The sequence below is a fragment of the Ptychodera flava genome, chromosome 1 (assembly GCF_041260155.1).
Source record: "Ptychodera flava strain L36383 chromosome 1, AS_Pfla_20210202, whole genome shotgun sequence".
NCBI classification, from domain to species: domain Eukaryota; kingdom Metazoa; phylum Hemichordata; class Enteropneusta; family Ptychoderidae; genus Ptychodera; species Ptychodera flava.
Genome location: NC_091928.1, coordinates 49,097,860 through 49,120,013, shown reverse-complemented (window position 1 = coordinate 49,120,013; position 22,154 = coordinate 49,097,860). Strand labels below are relative to the sequence as shown.

Below are 22,154 nucleotides of genomic sequence, written 5' to 3'. Positions count from 1 at the left end.
GGACATCTTGTTTATCCGAGATCTATTACAAAGCTTTTGAGAAACGTTAATTATCCACACTAAACAAACGATGACGCCATTGCATTTTTGTCCTGGGTTATCTTCAAAGAGTATAGATGTTTTCTATAGAAGTCAGATTTGTTTGCGAATAAGTTGGCGACAGTGTTACAGATACGTGCGTACCTTATCCGAATTACCTAGTTAGATGCACCACCACAATAAAGACACTTTTCTATGGTATCTGGAATATTCTTTCTCACATCCCGATAACACTTGGAGTGCAAGAACACCAGTGTGGAATCGAATTTCTCTCATGCTCTATATTGTTGCGCGAGCGAAATATATTTTCGTTTGACGAATGCTCATTGCTCCTTTGCCGTCTCCACTCCCAAGCCGCGCGTATTATTCAACGAATGGGCGCTCGCGTACTATAAAACTGCTACTATCGTGGGCAGATTACACACTTCAAAGTGAACGGTTTGTGCATTCATCGTCAGTGACAACCATATCTGAAGATTTACCAATGCATGATGCCGTGTGGTTATTTTGACTGATACATCGCCAAATAATTATTACTAGATGCTGTTAAAGCAAGTGATACGAAAACTTTCATCAGTATAAACATGTTTCTTATGTGAATAATATTTTTGGAAGGGGAATTACATAAATCAAAGAAAGTAATTGATGACAATAACGTTTCTATAATAAAATGCACTACCTTCACTTTTCTCAATTGATGAAGGGACGTGAGTAAAAATGATTACACATCCCCACGGACTGAGATGGAATGTCTTACACTCGTTGGGGAATTTCTGTGAAAGCCTCATGCCCGCCGATTCCCCAACTCGTGTAAAACATTCCATCTCGGTCAATGGGGTGTGGAATTCTGTTCTTTTCAATCATATAATAATAAAGAAATAATGTCATATCCGGTCATGTTCGTATTTTGATTTCCAGCTGACGGGCAACGTGCGCGTGCACTGCACTGTGCAGACAACGGTGTTACTTTGCCAGTCACTTGGTAACGACAATATCGTTGGGCATATGTCTAGATCACGTGATTGATATTGCAGCATCGATCCCCCGATCGAATTCAATTATCATGTATTAGTCTAAGTGGAGATCATACAATAAGTGTAGTTCTATATTGACGCCAAAATTTAAGACAAAGGTTCCTTAGATGACATGTCTTTCTGAATTCCAGTGAAAGCAATGTTTATCTCTGAACAAATTGCATATTCTGGAGGGTTACGATTTTATATCTGGACTACTGTTAATGAAAGATCCGCCTCGGGGACAGATATTCGAAGTCTCAAACTTTCTTTTGACCTACCACTTGTGGGCGCCAAGTTTGAAGCTTATGGAGTAAAAAAATGTTTTACTGGCTTAGTTTTGTGAAAATGGGAAATTTTATTATTTCCCCATGGAGAAAGCACAGGGATGGCGACCATTTTGAATTTCAAAGATCAGTAATTTGTTTCTCTAGTACCAAACTTTGCACGATGAGCCCTGATTTTCATTCTTGATTTTGAAAGTTACTAGTTGAAAGTTTGCTAGAGGAAAGTTTGAGCAAAGTTTAAGTCTTTCATTTTCGAGGCGCAAAATACTTTAACTCGCTTCCGTCGTCTTCTCCTTGGACTTCATTTTGAACACGCGTACATTTATGTATTTCTTATAGCTGACGACATGCAATACATTCAAAAGTTATAAAGTTGATAGCTTGATCTGTTAAAAGCGAATGAGCAATGAATGAGTAAATGGAACGCCTAGATTTTATCATGTTTATCATAGGTCAGTCGAACAAAATCAACGTAGAAGTTTCCGCTGCATTTTGACATTCGCGATCATGACATAAGGAAATTCAAATCAGTGTGTTTCTTGGTAAACGTACATTCAACACGATTGGAACTAATTTGAGATAATTGAGTCTTCATATTTTTCAAATTTCTCAAAAATGTTAGATGTGCTATAGTTGAATGTCTCAATATTACAAATTACTCGTAAAAACAAGTGTGTAACGTACAAAGAAAAGAAGATAAGTTTTTATTTGCAGGTTTAAAGACATAGCTTCAGCATCCAATTATCCCAAATTAGTTCCAATCGTGTTAATTTTAATTTCAACATAACAGTATTCAGAACTTTATGATCTGAACTTACAAATTGTCTGCACGAAATGTACATGTGTTTAGGTGATAGAAATGAATGTACAAGATGCCATTAATTAAGCAATACGTAAACGTATTTTTGCGTGTTTAATGGTAAAGGTATACAGTCACCTGTAATCTAAATATGCCCATACATGGTCAAAGGGGCGTTCCTTGGTATTCAAAATGCCCATGTGAGGGCGCTGTTTTAAAAAGCAGCCACCCGCTTAAAATCTGAGATTGGTTAGATTTTCTCTTTCCATGGTAACTGTGACAAGATTGGAACAGATGATAGTATACCTTAAATATATAGGTTTGGCTAACGTTCTACGTGAACGCGTAGAATCCACGTTGGCGTTGGCATACATGTGCGTTCACGTGCAAAAATTCGTTTGGCTACGTGTTACGCCACACGCGCAAGAAATGATTCGGCTCGGCTTGGGTCCCCGTGAGCTGTTTCCGCATCACAGGTATAGCTCAATGGTTACCCGGTATATGCCGCGAATCGACGAAGAAATTTCATATAAAAATAACGAAAATACATGAATATCTTTGAGGATATCACTATCATATATCCAACTTACAACTTGCATGAATGATTCACACTTTATATCATGGTTTGATACCTAAAGATGAGAATTAATTTACACGTTTACAAATTACGTAAAAACAGCTGTCTCCACGTAAATATGCGGCGCCGACTCCGTGTACGTGGAGAACGTACGCACACATCGCAGAAGTCCGTGATGTTTAAAGTGTTCACTTTCACGTAAAACGTGTTGTCAAACCTGTCTGAACTGACATCGATCTACGAAACTGGCACATTTAAGCAAGAGCTATTATGATAACTTTTGATAATACTTTTATGTTGTTAAAGTAAATATATTAATTTTTCCTCCTTCTTCTCCCTAAAATGTATTCAATTCTATTATTTAAGTTCATATTGATAGTGAAAATACAGAGACCTTGTTGCTCTAGTGAGACGTATATACAACGAAAGCGGTGTTGTATTAGCGACAGTACAGACGAACACGCGCGAGGTTTCAGGGAGAAAAAGAACTTTTAACGTTCCACTCCGGAATTGTAATATACTGTCAATAATCCTGCGTAACAGCAGCTAAGAAGGATTCCAAGCAATATGGTATGTGTACCAAATACTGCACTTTGTTCGACTTTAACGTAGATTGCACCCTGGGGACAGCAATTCATACTAGCTCTAAATGTTTTCACAATTCTATTCTGATCTACCACACTTGACACGTTGGGGCTCATTGTAAACTATCTTGGTGTACGAAAGAATTTCACCGCCTCACTTTTCGAAGATCGAAATTTTATCGAGTAGAACGTGATTACAATCGTGCAAGTCGAAATGATTTTACTATATGAGTAATTACTTTTCGAAGATCGAAAATTTAACCGAGGTAGCGTAGAATGCGCCTCGGGGACAGATATTAGGACTCCCAAAGTGTTTCAATTCTTTTCTAATCTACCACTTTACAGTAAGTGAGGCTACCCACAATTCTCCATGATCTGTACACACGGAGATCACTCACTGAACTGAAGCAAATTTCTTCTGTACACAGAACAACTCGGTCCATATTTCAAAATTCTGGCAACATAGTTCTTATAATCACAACTTTCTGATTTCCCACTGTGAATAATGAGAAGATCAACCCCTTTAACAAATAATCCTGAACTGAAATTGTAATTTATAAATTGTTAAGAAACCGATAAAATTGAAAAAGCCTTTAGCAAAAAATGTCTGAGTGAACAAATCGAGGGGAATTATGGGTAGCCTCACTTACTGTGCACTTGTGGAGGTTCATTTTAAAGCTCTTTGTGCAAAAAAAAAAAACTTTCACTGTTTGAGTTTTGCGAAAATCAAGAATTTTAGTTTTCTTTATAGTGTAAACACGGGGGAGGGCGGCCATTTTTAATATCAGATATCGGTAAATCTTGGGTAATTTGTTTCTCTGGTACCAAAATGTGCGCGGTGACCCCAATTTTTTTTCGTGATTTTGAAAGAGAATAGTTGAAAGATTCCTTGAGGAAACTTTACGCAAAAATTTATATTTCTAGGAGCATACTACCTTAACATAGCGATGGCAGTCATTCTGAATTTCAAACACCGTCTGTTGAATGTGACTTGTAGGTAACTTGTTTCTTTAGTACCAAACTTTGCACGGTGACCGCTGATTTTTATTCTTGGTTTAGTGAGAGTATGGTTAAAAGTTTCCGTGTGAAATGTTCAAGCGAAAGTTTAAGTCTTTCACTTTAAAGGCACATACTATCTTAAACTGTCAGGTTGCAGAAAGCACGCGAGTTTGGTTAGTTAATACGTTTACACAGAACATGATTAAATTCACTTTCTCTTTTATTACTGATATAGTATGGCCGATTTTCATAAATTGAATACTTCCCTTTTCTTTTATTTTCTACTTTGGAGCTTTTTAGTGACAATATTTAATTTTAATTTGAAAAGAGAGCTTGATTTGCTGAATGCAGTAAGAACGAATTATAAGGTTTTTCGTCCTATATTGCTGGTTATCTTCAATGACTATAAAGATGACAAATGTATTCAATTTGTTAGGGTGACATGATGATGATGATGATGATGATGATGATGAAATGTGATCAATATCTCAACGAAATATAATCAATCATGTACGTAAAGTTGTCAAAGTGTGACGATTCAGAGCAACCACGCTCTACGTCGTAAAATGAGCATACAATCAGAGATCTCAAAGAAAGTGCATCAACCCGTCACCTCACTGTGGCCAAGCTCGTTCATTTTATGGTCACTATTTGACGCATGCGATTGAGAATTTAAGACACAAAAGTATCGACCAAAACAACACTTGATTTACAGTGATTTGTTGGACTGATCGCCAATCGTATTATCTAGCTAGAAGAATAGAGCTCTTTCAATTCAAATTTCATTCCCACCGTCGCCAAAATGACTCGCCTTTTATTTTCACAGTCGTCAAAAAAACGGACAACAACAAACCATCAAAACAACGGACAAAAGACATGAGAAATGGATCAATTAATGACAGGTTTTAAATATCCGATGTGTGATGAATTGTAGAATGCTAGAATATTCATCACTTGGAAAACGACACGACAGCCTTGTTCATTGTAACCTCCTCGCACTCCAGTTGACATGTATGAGATAGCTCTGTCTCATTCATACAGTTGATAATTATGTCAACAATTGACGAAGATTTTCGTTTTTATGTTTGTAAACTTTTTCAATTTTCCTGTTCTAATTACTGGAGATGGACGGACAGGCAGAAGGGCATCATGTTGACAGACGGACACATTTTGATAAACAGAGCAATCCATACACCTACCAAGCGCTTACATGCACATGTAGGTACCTACATACCTCGTGGCCTTCACATTCCTATACTGGCATACCTGCCTGGTTGCCTACATACATACCTACCTAACCACTTGCCTTACAAATGCCTTTCTCATGCCTGCCTACTCACCAAGCTACCTCCTGGTACAATACCCACCTACCTGCCTGCCTGCCTGCCTGCCGACCGACCGACCGACATACATAGATACATACATACAAACTACATAGATACATGCATAAATACATACATATTATCAATTACATACATACATACATACATACATACATACATACATACATACATACATACATACATACATACATACGTACGTCGTACATACATACATACATGCATGCATGCATGCATGCATGCATGCATGCATGCATACACACACACACACACACACACATACATACATACATACATACATACATACATACATACATACATACATACATACATACATACATACATACATACATACATACATACATACATACATACATACATACATACATACATACATACATACATACATACATACATACGTGAGGGTAAGAAACAGAACAGAAACGGTCAAGGGTCAGTTTGACCTGAATTGACCATAGAGTACAAATGTAAAGCTTGAAAATGGCTTGGAGAGGCAAAATTAAAAATATTGAAAACAAAAGGTTTAGAAGTCGTTGTGAATTAGATGGGCACTTACACAGAACAATAAGTTACCCCGGCTAGAAATATGTCCCTTACCTCAGTTTGATCTATACAGATTTGATTATGTTCAAAAAGGGCTGATTTGGCAGTTAATCGAATATACCTATAGTATAGCCATTCTGTTTATTATAAGCGCCATATACGCTTATGTACATGTACATGTATATAAATTCACACCCGACCTTAGACAAGATCACCACTACTGGTTCGACTGAGCTCGAGACAATTAGACAACCCTCCATTCGAGTCTATTGCCTCAGGGATAAGAGCACTATTGTCATTTTTGGACAGTGTCTGTCTCTAGGCGAACAAGGCGGGGAAACAAGCCTTGCATTGTACGTTCACTGAGATACACATTCAAGTGATGGATGAAGATTGTATTGTTAGGTTGTTTGTTGTATGTTTGTTTGGTTTGGTTCAGACATCAACATGTTTGTTCTTCGTGTGTTTGCAGAGAATAAAACCAATCTGTATTGCGTTGACTAGGGGCGGTTGAAGATAATCAATTAGGGTCAAAGATCTAAGTCAATTGTCGTCTGCTTTATCATAATTCGTACCTGTCAGCATTGCATCATTATAACTCGGTTCTCTGTGTTGCTACCACTGCATGTGGGATGAGTGATGAGAACTGGTGGTGTTATTTACAAGTACGAGAAAAGGTGAATGCTTAAATTTTGTATTTGCGTGAAATCAAGCCGAAAACTGTTGTAAGATACACCACCCAGGTTTTTGAAATCGCTCGCTCGTATGTAACGAGCCGATATGTAATTTTTGCTACAGACAGTCGTAATTGTAGTTTAGCCGTTTGGTACCACAGATATGAAATGGCCAGAGAATCCAAATACGCTCCCATTCGTTGTGCAAGCACTGGTGCCACAAGGACTCAGACGACGAGGCCAAACAATACCGAGCAGGGCACGACAAAAGTATTCAGTGATACTATGATATCTATACATATCTATCTATCTGTACACTTCGACTAAGCGTCTCAATATTTGTGTATCTATTGTAATCCATAGTGTCCTAATAAGTTTAGTACACTATGATACACTTTATACCCACAAACTTTGAAGTATGTTATTCGTAGCCCGAATTGCCTTGCAATAATCACATTTTTACAGAATTACATGATGCACTACAATGGTCTATCACATATGGTAATATTATGAGAATTATTTTCAAGCTTCACGCATGATGAGGGAACTTATCTCATCCTTGTATCATTTGGTGACGTCATCGATAATCTTCGTTGTTACCTGTAATGCTCACGTCATGTGCGATTTGAATACGGGTTTGGCTGGTAAAGAGAGCTCTCTATAGCTCTTGTATTGTAAATTGTAATGAATCAGTATTTTTGACAAAGAGTTCATTTTGATAAGAATAGAATACAACGAGGACAGAATTTCGAAAAAGTAATTAAATATTACAAAATAGTTTAGCTGTCATGTGAACAATCTTATGCGGAGTCATTTAAATCACAAGGAGAGTTTTCTTCGCACAAACTGTGAAGCCTGTGAAACCTCAAGGTGAAAAATCTAGCAGATATGTTTGTCCTGAACCACAGAGGAACATAGACAGAGTGGCAACGGGTATTGTTTAAGGCGTGAAGCGGTTACGTAACCCATCCATGTTCGCCTCGCCTCAGGTTGCTCTCGCCTCTCTTTTCCGAAGAGTGCCGACCATGCATCCTTCGGTAATTTTCGGATTTTCGCCAATTGTTAAGCGAAAGTATGTTCGGCAAAGTTTGTGTTGTTGTTGTCGTGTGGTGCTGAGCGGAATTGACGTGCTGGCGAAAACGGGAGTGTTTTGAGCTTCAGGAAAGTGAGTTTTAACATTTTAAAAATTCCTCTCATATTTTTTTGAATATATAATGAGTGTGTTTGAACCAAATTTGAAAGTCTTCTATCGATACTGTCTGGTTTTACTCAATGGTTTACGGTCAGTCATACCGTCTTTTACACGTGCGTCAAGGAAGGACATGTTTATGAAACTGCTGGTGTGTTATGTTTTGATTGGCGTGAAGCAGTGTTTCTGGCCTGAGAGCTCACAAAGTAACTATGGTTGCTACGCGACTGGCAGTACGATGCCATCTCGTCGTATTTTTCGCATAATCTCGTGTAATTATCAACCACAAACAAAGCCTTCAAAAAGTTTAACACCTGTGAATATGGAACGCCGTAGCTATCATAAATGCATTTTAAACATATTCTCTTTCCCATTTTCAGAACTTGTTTCGCATTTTTAGAACATGTTAGGCATTACTCTCACGTCACTCTGCATTGAGATTATCATTTTAGGCATTTGCAATAACATTACTGACATTCAACTGATCGTGTAAGGCATTTCAAACAATGTTATAGGCATTGAAATTATCATTTTAGGCATTTGCAATAACATTACTGACATTCAACTGATCGTGTAAGGCATTTCAAACAATGTTATAGGCATTGAAATTATCATTTTAGGCATTTGCAATAACATTACTGACATTCAACTGATCGTGTAAGGCATTTCAAACAATTTTATAGGCATTGAAATTATCATTTTAGGCATTCGCAATAACATTACTGACATTTAAATGATCGTGTTAGGCATTTCAAACAATGTTATAGACAATTAAGGTGATTGTTGAAGGCACTCGATTGTTCACTTTCGGCATTTGCAATACTGTTATAGGCATTTAATGAAATATTTAAGGTGTTTGCAACTTTACTGTGATATTTAGCGGATTATGTGTTGCATTTCCAATTACACTTAAGTCAATTCATTACATATCAAGGCACTAAAGGCATCGTCATAGGCATTCATCTCTATATGCAAATCTTTACTCACATTTGGCTTAAGTGTTGTGTAGTATTCTAAGCATGTATTATATCAATTTAGACAAACATGACGTCATTTAATTCTCTTCATATTTACTAATCTGGTGTTTTTTTAGTGACTTTGTGCTTGTTATTTTGCAGGCACGTGTTATGTAATTTCAGTGATTCTTTATAATGGGTTCCTCATTCTATAAATCGTGTCACTTATATATGGCATTTATCAGTCTTTACAAAACTGATATAAGCTAGTTAATTTAAATAGTATTATGGTTATTTTCCAACAGTTGAGAATTTTGTGTTTTGTCTGGCACTTAAATACGGCTTATTTGCTCAATATCTTCACACGAAAGCATTTAGCATCATTTATTTTATATCGGTTTTATCGTTAAATCCACTGACATTGTAGTATTCGTCATTCACATTACCCTGAAACGTACTGTGCGGGCGCTGTTCTGTTATTTTAGATTGACCAACCATTACCATGTCAATAGTAGGCTTGCACAATACAGTCAAAGTCATTCAGCTCATTGTCTTAGGCATTTTCATCATTGTAGAGCCCATTTGTGAGGGCGCTGTTCTCAACTCCGAGTCTGCGCAATAGGTCCGAATCAACGGAGCGCTCCCGCGAATTCCGCGCACTTTGAACCCACTTTTACTGCTATCGTCTCCAACGGGCATTCGCGTTCGCGTGATATTGTACGCATTGAGCTCGAACTTTTCGCCATGGCCATGAAACGAATCCTCGAACAAATGTCTCTCAGTACTTTGGCTTCGAATTTTGAAGCTGAGCGAATCGATCCAACGCTTGTTCCATCTATGAGTAAGGGCCAACTCATGCGACTGGGAGTTGGCACAATGGGTCTCCAGCTACGCAGTCGTAAAGTGTCAACCATGTGAAAGCCTAACAGAAGATATTTCATACGTTTTTGTTAGTTGATCTGATCATTTTTCGCGAATGACTCATTTGGGTTCAGAGGTCACTCGGAAAATAGAATCATTTGAGGTTAGAGGTCATCCCTCCTTGAAAAAAGATACTTCAACGGAATGTTAAAAATACCAACCATGATGTCATACTTGTATGCAAAGCTATTGCCAAGGCCTGTATTGCTAATGCCTAAGATAAATGGCGAAATGTCTAAAGTAACTTTTACATTATTACAAATATCTGTCATAATAGATGAAACGCCTTAAAATCTCGCTGATTCTTAAAATCATTACTTACATGACTCCAACGTTTGTAAAGTGGTAAAATAATTAATTAAAAGCCTATTAATTGTTAAATGTTCGTAAAATGACCAAATAAATGCCTCAAAAATCAGTCACAAGGATATAACAGTAATAAAAATGCTTACAATCTTTAAAAAATGGTTATATCAGTGTTTGAAATGCCTAAAATAACAAACTGAATGCATTTAACAGTCAACTAAATTTTCTGTAACATTTATGAAAATGCCAATATAAATAACTGAATGCCTACAAAGCTATTGTGAATGCCTATCATGATTAACTAAATGCAAATGATGTTGCTTAAAATGCCAAACATAATCAACTAAATGCGAATGATGTTTTTGCAAATGCTTAACATGATTAACTGAATGCGAATAATGTCATTGCAAATGCCTTACATGACCATCTCAATGCTTAATGCCGTAAGAGTAATGCCTAGCATGATTAACTGGATGCGTACAAACGTATTGCAAATGCCTAAAATGATTTATTGAATGCCAATAACGTTATTGTAAATGTCAAAATGTTCATCTCAATGCATAGTGACGTGGGAGTAATGCCTAGCATATTATGAAAATGCGAATCATGTTCTGAAATTGGAAAAGATAATATGCTTAAAATGCATTTATGACAGCTACGGCGTTCCATAAGTTTAACACCTTTGAAGCTCATTTTAATATGAAAAGCCAATAGTCTACCGAGACGACCATGGAACAAAAGGCATGCAAGCGTTGCCACTCTGTTTATGTTTCTCTGTGCCTGAACGAAGTGCGCATGAGTATAAAACACGGTCTGGTGGTCATGCGTAAACTTTAACGTCCAGTAAGTCACGGTCTAAAGAATTCTTAATACCTTTGTGTTTTGTTGGTTGTTTGTGTGAAAATACGTATGTCTTCAAAACCTCTTTGAAGCACAACTGTTTTCATTGCCACCACGGGTTTGTTGAAATAGTTTCAAGTGTTGAAAACCTACAATGATTCCATATTGCATTGGGTTTAACTTACTGTATTAATTACCGAATAAGTTCACTGCTTCCGTCCTCCTTTCAACGTGACCGGGTACTTGATCGTTGCTTTTCACCCGATCATTGAGAAAGTGCAACGTGATAGTTGTCTGTTTGGGTCAGCGTCTCCATAGAGATGAATTTCAGACGCAAAGCGTGTCCAGGCAAATACACTCGTAGTCAAAATATAAAATAGGAGATGTTAACTGCTTGCGAGTGATCAGACATACGTAGAATTGCTAACAATACGTACAGCCGTCGTCAACAAACTTGATCTTGAATCAATTATATTTCATTTAAGATAATGGCAAAACAAAGGCCCGCCGTTGATGATATACACATGTACATATATATATATATATATATATATATATATATATATATATATATATATATATATATATATATATATATATATATATATATTTAGTATGTATACATATATATATATAAACATATATATATATGTCTGTGTCTGTGTCTGTGTCTGTGTGTGACACGGTGTGTTTTTTATTTTTTTATTTTTTTTTTATTTTTTTATTTTATTTAATCTCGAACCAACAGGTTGCCCCAATAACAGGTCACGTGTCATGGGCATGCGCGTTGCTGGAGGCTTGCACAATCATACCCGTGAATTTAGTTCAAATTTTAATATCTCTTTCATGAATCAGTCATGTATTTCTGCCGTACGTTTGATAAATGTTAAAACGCATTAAGGGTTTGTTCAAAGAAATTACCAGCGTGAAGATTTTCTTAATGTACTAGCCACACACATAAATTTATGTACAATGGACTTTCTCATAATTGCAAATTATGAATTCGCTCCAAACCCACAATCCATTCCTTTAAAAGACAGCTGCTCTCGGGGTCCTATCAGCAGTATGTCTAATTAACCTCTGCAGATTGTAAACATGACCCGATCCACTAGTTTTGATCCTTTGATACAACGGGGCCCGGATATTAAGAACCATTGCCCGTAGGGCCACTACAGCGTAGCGTTCAGAAGTACGTGCATCGTGTCATGGGCATTCGCGTTGCTGGAGGCTCGGACAAGACGAGTTCGAATTTACTCTTAATTATTATGGATTTAAACATGAACAGGGACGGATGTGGGGTCGATGAAAAGTAGACATTTAGGACTAATTCATAGAATGCATTGCGGATTTACAAGAATCTTAGGAATTTGCAAATATGCGAAATATTACTACGTATATACACACACACCAACAAGACACGCTTCAGTAAGTGTTGCAGGCCAGTCATAAGACTTACAGCTGTCTCTAATTTCCGCTCAAAAATGAGCATCTACTTCGGTACTTGAGTCATAGAAATCCAGCTGCTCATTGAAAGTAGAGGTGATTACGTGTAATGACAGAAGGAAAGGTGTTGAACACGTATGAGTGTACATATGGAACAGTTTTAACCATAGCAAGCAGGTGAAAGATCTTTCTGAAATATGCGATCATGGTTTTTTTGAAATATTGTGGTTTTTTTTGCCTGCGATCGTTGCTTTCGGTAAAAAAATCCACGAAAGCAGAGAACGACAATGCGATGTCATTACTGTAAAACCTCGGCGAGAAAATTTTGACACCGACTTTAATCTGTCTTTGCACTTTTTATGTCAGAAAGTTTTGTGTTTCGTATTCCGTTGTTCCAATTTCAAAATTCTATACCTTGTATCGTTGAATTTTACGTAATTTTGTGCCAGTAAAAATCATAGATATTGTCTTTCATTCTAAGAGCTCAACGTCTGCGTGCTTGCGTATTTTCCTCAGGGATACGGCATATAATCTGAATAAACAAAGCCCGCCAAACTGTAAAGCTGCATTGGCAAGATGTCTGATTCTAAATTTCAGAGGGGAAAATTGAGCCGATAGAGAGACTATACTTTGATAGACAAAGCTTAAGTCCGACTCAGGGTCACCATAAAAACAAAATAAACTAATTATATAACATATCTCGTTCATTTATGGCGACAGAACGCTATTCAACCTGATAGTAAGAAGGAAGCCTGGTCGTCTGATTCGTCTGCGACTAGCAAAACAATGGGTAAAGGTGGAACGTGTGCTGCGACCACAGTTATCATTATTATCATCGTCTTGGTTCTGGCGGCCGTCTGCGCAGTCGTAGTGATCTTCATTGTAGAAGGTAAGATATTTATAGCTCTATTCTGACTTGTATGTTTATCAGTAGTCGATCTGAAAACAGTTTTCGTTTCCTAGTTCTAAATTCATGTTAGTATCAGTGCCCAAATTATCAATAGAGTCTTGCTATTGTTTACAACTGAATTTAAGTACGGACAAGAATTCGCTTGTCAACAATAACTTAGCAATGCGTTGTATCGAGAAAAAAACTTGACATGTCGTCACAATTTTAAAAGGAGCGAAGGAAATATACATGGAACGAAAACAGTGAAAACGTCAAAAATGGAGAATGCATTAACAGTCAGTGACATTAAGAACGGTCGATGCAAAGTCAAGGGCGTGAGATGTGTGGTTTTACTCTGGACTCCTAACACTGAATTTTTCTTAAAGGAAGAACACACCAAGTTAAGATAACAACTGCAATGGTTGGCGATTATCATTTCTGCCACTGTAAACCCTCGCTTTGTACAAAGACTTATTTTATAAAGAGGCGCTGTTTCATTCCCCAACGGTACTACCTGTCTTCTATACAACTCTTTCCGGAGATTGTTAATTTATATGTACTGTTTTCAACATGTTCATTTCTTGTCCATTTCAGAGACCCAGAAAGAAACAACCACCGAAGAAACCCGAACTGATCCGATCGGAGGTGTTAGAACGACTCAACGGCCAGACGTCAAGACAACCGCGACGACTGCCGCAACGACAACTGGTATGTCGGTCAGGCTTTACCATAGAATTGAAATTGTTTAGCAGCAAATAAAAATGCTCACTTCACGAATATCAAGAATTACTTTGAAGTAATCACTCAGTGTCGATACCACGCCAGAAGATGTGTTCTTGTCTACTGTGTTTTATGTCGACTCTACAAACTCTATAACATTCAGCTTTTGAAGAAAAAAGATGTCTGGTTATTATTTTTCATCGCACAGTGAAATATTTTTAATGTCGAATCGGTGAAGGGAGGTCAATAACGACTATAAAGTTGTAGAATGACTGTTTGAACAACACATTGCTTATTTGGTGACGTAATTGTATACTTGTAGATCGACTGCTAAATATTGTTCGTTCGATATGAGGCCGTAGGAGGCGCTCTTTGAGTCACGTGTAGAATTAGTCCCGACTCGTTGCTATACGAATACATTAATTTGACTCTCAGCTAGAATTACTAAATCTATTGATACTTTCGTCCTCGATTGACAGAGATCTTACCCTGTGACATTGACAATGGCGGTTGTTCACACGTGTGCACGCCTACGCAGGGTTCACGTATATGTTCCTGTCCGGTGGGTCAGCTACTGCGTAACGACACTGTCACCTGCATCTACGACTACGCCGACGTGCTCAACAAATCACTGCTGTTCTACGAAGCACAGCGTTCGGGTAAGCTCCCCGACGACAACCGAATACCCTGGAGGGGAGACTCTGCCCTCGATGACCAGGGTGAAAATGGCGAAGATCTGAGTGGCGGTTACTATGATGGTGAGTTTGTTCACTCTTCAGGTAAATTGGTAGAATCATATAGACCCTAGAGAAACTGTACAGTCTATAGTAGAATCAAGCTGCAGATAGAATGCATGACAGCCTGCGGCTCGCTATGTGCCACGTGTTAGGTTATCATTGCTTGGGTGAACGATGCCAGTGAAGTATGCTATGTTTTCTCTTCCATCAGTTCATGAATACTGAGTCTCTTAAACGTTTGGATTACCATACAAACAAGGCAACGTATTGCATATAGTAAGGTAATACCCCGAAAAAGTAGAAAGTAATGAGTTCCAATTCACACAAAAAACAAACAAATAACAAACAAAAATACCTGTACTGAGACTAATCGTCGTATAAAATTAAAAAATACTATAAACTTGATGAGAATAGTAATTTTTTATTGAAATAGATTTGACGGTTTTCGTTCGTCTTCATACAATTAAGTTGCCCTATACAACAAATGAACATAAATAACACAAAACTCATCACCACATGCGCTTCCTCTTCTTCACAAGCTGGAGATCATCTGAAACTGGGTCTACCGATGGCTTGGGCCGCCACCGTACTTACCTGGGGATTCATTGAATTTCGGGACGCTTACGAAGCTGCGGGCCAGGTAGATCATATGTACGACTGCATTAAGTGGTTCACCGACTACTTCATCAAGTGTCATACGGGCGAAAATGAGTTCTACGCTCACGTGAGTAATTCTCATAAGTTCCTTACTTCCGCACAGCACTAGAACTGCGCATGCCCATTCGAACAGTGCATTATGTTCGGTTGCAAGTGCTCTCGCGTTGAACGTTTGCAAATTAAGTGTATTCCGGATGTTTGAAACATATTTACGCTTAATTCAAAAATATTGATTTTTTACCTATATTGCAGCATAATTACATCGTGACGTCATTGCTCTTTGCGATGTAAGATGCAAATCGCTTCCTATTCACAGGTTGGCTCCGTGTCAGGTGACCATGGCTATTGGGGGCGCCCTGAAGACATGACTATGGCTAGGCCGGCGTATAAATTGAACGAAACGCTACCAGGGACGGACTGTGTCGGCAGTACTGTAGCTGCCCTGGCAGCCGCGTCCATAGCTTTCAAGGACAGAGGTAATGCATAATGGAGTTTTGCATGTGACAAAAAAGGAAAGTAACATACTTTCAAATTTGCAGACATTGGTGGCGTGGTTCACATCTGACACAGTCACGTCTGCCATGATTGCTCAAGCTCAAGGTAGCCGACCACACATTTGTCATTTGGTGTCAGCCAATTAATTCCATCCACTTGTATATAGAATTGTTAGAAAAAACTTCATTGCAACATTGTCATTTCCTTGAAATTTTCACAGAAGACTCAGTATGAGACGACAGCTACGGTGTCATCAAGCTACTGAGGCTAGATCTACAGATAAAATCCTGACAGTTATTTCTTATTTTACAGAAGAACGCGAGAAAAATTCAGCCTCGGTAGTTTTGCTTACATACTCTTGATAAATACACCAGCGTACGCTCAAACTTTCTTCAATGCAACTTTTAACCAATCTCTTACCAGATCAAGAATAAAAAATCAGGGGTCATGCATCTTGCAAAGTTTGGTACTACAGAAACAAATTACCTAACATTTCTCGATATTTGAAATTAAAAATGGCCGCAATCACTGTGTTAACTCTATGTGGAGAAATAAAATTTCGATTTTCGAAAAACTTAGACTGATTTTTTTTTTATTCCAAGAGATTACAATGAGCTCCCACAAGTGGTACATTAGATATGTATCAAAACAAAACTAAGACTCCGAATATCTGTCCTTGAGGCGCATTTTTACCTTAAACAATGTTTTCCAACTGTAAGCCGTGAGTGAGCTGTACTTCAGTATAACGCATGCGAAAATTTTCAATGACCTAAAATAACATCTTCCATGATTATTTTCAGATGCAAATTACTCGGCATTACTACTACAGGAAGCAAGAGAGTTGTACACTTTCGCGTATGATTTCCGTGGTAACTATGGCAACAGTATTCCTGAAGCGGCGACAGTTTATGCGTATGTATTCCTCTTTAAAGGGACTTAAGCTGTAACTTGTGGCAAGTTTTTCAGTATTCTGCTTCTGTATATCAACTACCATGTCTGACCCTAATCCGTTTGTCATGCTGAAATTTCAAGTATTCTTTCTGTCAACACAGCTTGTATGTGTGTAGTGATCATTGTTTATTGTTTACAAATGAATTCTAGTCCGGACCTGAATAAAATTTTCAACAATAACAATGGAGATTATTTAGGGTTATTACACGAAGTTTGGGCGATACCGCGTCGTATTCGAGTGATGTGTCCGTATTTTGACGAGTTGCGCAGCAACGAGTCAAAATACGGACACATCACGAGAATACGACGCGGTATCGCCCTAACTTCGTGTAATAACCCCTTTATCATACATGCATGCTTTGGTTATGACTTTTCCTACAGACGCTTCGAAATTAGCGACGAAATCAACTTGAAATCGACCTTGCTTCCTCCAGGCTGTACTTATAAAAAGTTGGTTGCTAAGGAGTGATGACAACCGTATCACTTCTTGATATTATTCCGCTATTGGGCCATTCAAAGGAGGGTTTATGGAGCACTTTTAAAGCAAACAATTTAGATATTACGATGTCCGACACAGGTTTTCACAATTTGAAGAAGATTTATTTTTGTTTAAAATGACAGTGGATGTAAAACATAGGCGGGAGTTTGTAAAATGAGTGTGTTTTCGTGTTTTGATACATAACGTCATCCCTGCGTGAAAGTTATGAGGCCGCCAAAATCGGGTCAAAATACTCGCGCCACGCTCAAACTCTATCGAGTATGTGAACAGCTGAGAGCACAGAGAGCAAGCAGCTCTGCGACATCTATGAATGCACATACAGTGGATATAATACCCGTACCAGTCAGTTTATCTCGAAGAATTATACATGTTCCCAGACGTCAAATATGCCGAATTTACCATCTCAGTAAGCGGATTAGTGAAAACATGAAGTGAGTACACAGTAAGCTGTAGTGTCGTAACTCGTTCGTGATTTTGTTGCTGTACGAATAAAACATTTCAAAGGTATTTCCGTCGTCTGCTCGTATATTTTCGTTCCTGGCTTGCCTAAATAGAACTAAACTAAGTTTAAGCGAAAGTTTGACTTTCCCTAGATGGTACATTGTATCTGAAACCCGCACCGCATCGGTGCCACCAGACACGATCATGGCCTGTGCACTGACAGGTACAAATCGGAAATATCATGTGCACCTTCAACCTTGTCTGTCGCGAGTATTTTCAGTGCGGTTGGATTTTCGTGGCTCATTTACGACTGTAAACGATGTAATTCACCGCCCAGATACTTTAAGCCTATCAACAGGAAACTTGTCGTAAAGCGATTCTATCATGATGCTCTGTCAACCGATATCATTACGTGTAATCATACATCGATGGTGTAATCTACAGCAGCGTAGACGACACGAAAACACTGCACCGCCACGGGACCGGCCGTGAATTGACAGGTGTCGGCAAATACGTCAATACGTTTGTTTGTATGTTTTTGGTGCAACTGTACTTGTGCCTAAGTGCAATGCCCATGAAGTGACTGCAAACAATATAATTTTGACCATAATCATAATGACGTTTCGGATTGTCATTTGTCTTATTCGCTCAGCTGTTTTATATGTACATATACCAACGGAGGTCATGCATACAGCGAAGGTCACGCGTATGCGTCGCTGTAAGTAGTTCGGTTACAGTGAAAATATAATTCGTATTTTCACTAGTTAAAATATGGGCTCATATCAGTACCGTCTGAACAATAGAAGAATGGCAATACAGGCACAGCATGTATGATAAACATAGATAGTTGGTGTTGAAATGCTAAATACTTGGTATTAAATTACAGTTTAGGAATTCAAAGCAGAAAGTGTAGGGAAACCACACAGCAAAAGTTCTGAAAAAATAGCCAAAAGATACAGCTTATGGAGCTTTAAGAGAAAAAGCGTTGAAACAGAAAAAAGTTTTGAAACAGAAAAAAGTTTTGCAAGCAATACCCTCTTCAAATACTTAACCTCTCCCTTGCTCAATCTAGAACAAAACAGCGGTCACTGATTAAGGACATTTTACGAAAATTCTTTGTTTGCCGTCCTTGGATTTTCGAAAACCCTGCCAAGCCAGCCAGGGAAAAAAACAAACACAGACAAAAACCACCAGTGTATTAACATAAGCTCAATTTTTATTTGGTTTCTGTTGGAGAAATAATATTTTTATTTGTAATAGTGTTAACATTGTGTTTGCTTTCTTGATTTTCTCTGAAAACCTACCAGCACGCGGACGGCAAATAAAGAATTTTATTTAAACCTTGAATTGACCGATATTTGGAATCCAAAATTGCCGCTGTACTGTGTTAATTCTATGGGGAAAGTTAAATTTCCGATATTCACAAAAATTAACAAACACACGAGGTACACAAGAAATTATCTGAGATTGGAAAATCAGTCTTTCGAGGCATTTAGATTATTATTTTTTGTGTAGATGTAGTTGAACTTTATGCATAGCATGCGAGTACTAGGTCCGGTTTTAAGCATACAAAGCGTTGCAATCGTACGCAGTGCGTTCTCTGGAATGTCACGTGTGTCTCTCTGTCTCGCGACGTGATTGTCTGTGTCCCAATCACAAATCAAGGGGACGAGCATTGTAACTCTGTTGTCATTTCATTCATAAAGAGCAAGGCCTCATTTCGTTTTGGGGGCGGCTTGTGATTTTTGTAATTCTCATGGTCACCTGACAAACATTTCTATACAACTTTACCTGAAAAGCAATCTTTAGCATTTTCTTTATTGTAAGACAATTATTTAAAAAAAAACCTCTAAGCCGTCAACTTAGAGATGGCCCACTCTCCTTCTTTTGGTGTCGTTCTAGGTCCGCTAGCTCGAATATTTGCTACATTCATTAAGCTTCATTGCCAACAACTCTTGATGTATTTTCCAATTCTTAATATCTGTCTTTAAAGCCCTGTAATACTCGTTTCTGAACTTGACAATGTAGCCTGTATGTGCAAGTATTACATTATGTTTGTATTTTTTATCAAATACTTGGCCTTGAAAAATGATTTGTAATGGCATCGCAAATGCTTTATTTCAACATACACTTTAGGGGAAAGAAATTAAAAACTAAGATTAAAATATGATCGACTCAAGATTTCATAGTCTCATAGTGTGGCTTAAACGATTTACAATTCACAGGGAGTAATTTATCCAAGTCAAGGCAGTTCACTTGTCTGTGTAGGTTATAATTTCCGTCTTTTTTTTTCTGGGTAGGTCGACTTCCTTTGGTGATGACATAACATGGGCAGCCATGTGGATGTACCACGCCACACATGAGCAACACTACTTGGACAACGCAACCGATCAGTTCAACAGAATGCCGAAGAAGACACCATATGCCTTCGGATGGGGCGATGTCAATTCTGGCCACAGGGTTAGTCATATTTCTCGCTGGCCTATCTTCTCGATGTCACACAGATACACACAGACACGCTCATTCACTTCTCTCTCTCTCTCTCTCTCTCTCTCTCTCTCTCTCTCTCTCTCTCTCTCTCTCTCTCTCTCTCTCATATTTACTGCTCACATAGTTACCATTCATTTTTACCACATTCAGTTCAGTTCAGTTCAGTTTGAATGGGGATAAGATATCCAGTCATGATAATGGCATCCCTTTACAATTATGGCAGTTGTATTGTTCTTTGAGAGCATTTACTGACTTAGCATTAACTACGATGACAGGCAGGCTGTTTCATTTGTCCACAGTCCTGGATATGAAGAAATATTTTATAATGTCTAATTTAACTGTAGGCCTAGGAAGCTTTAAGTTGTGACCTCGAGTTATAGATGAAGTGGCTGGCTGGAGTGATAAACTGATGTTATCGAATTTGTATATTATCTTGTAGCTATTACTGCTGAAGGCAACCGGTAGCAGCACATACCTGAATCTGATCACGACCAAGTTTGTGGATAAATGGTTGCCGGGTGCCTCTCTACCATACACTACACAAGGTCAAGTGTTTCGGAACGAATGGGGATCACTCAGATACTCAAGTAAGCCACAGGGAGCATGACACACGCTTTTTAATTTTTAAGCCGTTTCTAAGCTTTAAAGGGAGCCTGTCGTCGGAGCTGCGCGCGTGCGACTTTCTTGCTTACAAACACTGTAGTTGATGCATGATATCTAGATGCATCACGTCAACATAGCTGCAACATTTGAATGTTGCTATATTCATTGCTAAAACACATGTTTTTACTTTCATCCATCGCCAACGTACTCTAGATGCAGAGTTTACATCAGTCGTAGGGGTCCCTGGCAAGCTTTGAGCAGAATTCCAACGACAGCCTCCCTTTAACTTGAAGGTAGAACGCACCTCGGGGACAGATGTTCGGACGCTCAAACTTTTACAATTCTCATCTGATATACCACATGTGGGGGTTCATTTTAAAGCTCTTGGTGAAAGAAAACTTTTCACCGGCTTAGTTTTTCGAAATTCGAAAATTTTTATTTTTCTCCATAGAGTTAACACAGGGATGGCGGCCATTTTGAATTTGAAATATCTGTAAATCTTGGGTTATTTGTTTCTCTAGAACCAAAATTTGCACGGTGACCCCCGATTTTTATTCTTGATTTTGAAAGAGAACTGTTGAAAGATTCCTTGATGAAATTTTAAGCAAAAGTTTAAGTCTTTTACTTTCGAGGTGCATACTACCTTAAGTCCACCATGAGAGTAAAGATCATTTACACGTGACATCGATCGAAACATGAATGGCGATCGATTAATTGAGAGTGACGATAGTAATAGCGAGCGCAGCGAGAGCGGCCGAAGGCCGCTCGCGAAGCGAGCATTAAGACTAATGCGTGTACAAGAATTTAGAATGGAATCTCTATATACCTACGAGTTTGAAAAGAGAGCACAGTTCCATGGAGGCGGCCATTTTGAATACTTTTACACGGATTGCGTGAATTAAAGATATCATCTACCACAAAAACTACTCGACAATGTGTATTGCCGACCAAAGAATCTCTCTGTTCCAAAGAAAGTGTGAAATTTGTTTCAAAATGACTATTTTCGATCACTTTTGAAGGCCGGATCGGTCATCACTAGGCGCCGCCATTTTGAAACAAGCCTACTCTCGCGAGAACGAACGGTCAACTCACGCGAGAATTAAAAATAGTGTGCTGAGAGCTAGCTACCGACGGAATATCA

At 38.3% G+C, this 22,154-nt stretch overlaps 1 protein-coding gene across 2 annotated transcripts in view; it reads left to right on the top strand.

The window, feature by feature from the left end:
- LOC139140163 (endoglucanase A-like) overlaps positions 1-22,154 on the top strand; it is a 36,480-nt gene that overhangs the window by 9,790 nt on the left and 4,536 nt on the right. For both annotated transcript variants that reach the window (XM_070709227.1, XM_070709235.1), the window contains exons 2-9: positions 13,252-13,420; positions 14,015-14,128; positions 14,620-14,898; positions 15,417-15,601; positions 15,851-16,010; positions 16,830-16,941; positions 20,221-20,380; positions 20,850-20,997. In XM_070709227.1, the coding sequence (XP_070565328.1) occupies positions 13,252-13,420; positions 14,015-14,128; positions 14,620-14,898; positions 15,417-15,601; positions 15,851-16,010; positions 16,830-16,941; positions 20,221-20,380; positions 20,850-20,997 (1,327 nt within the window). The remainder of the gene's footprint in view (positions 1-13,251; positions 13,421-14,014; positions 14,129-14,619; positions 14,899-15,416; positions 15,602-15,850; positions 16,011-16,829; positions 16,942-20,220; positions 20,381-20,849; positions 20,998-22,154) is intronic.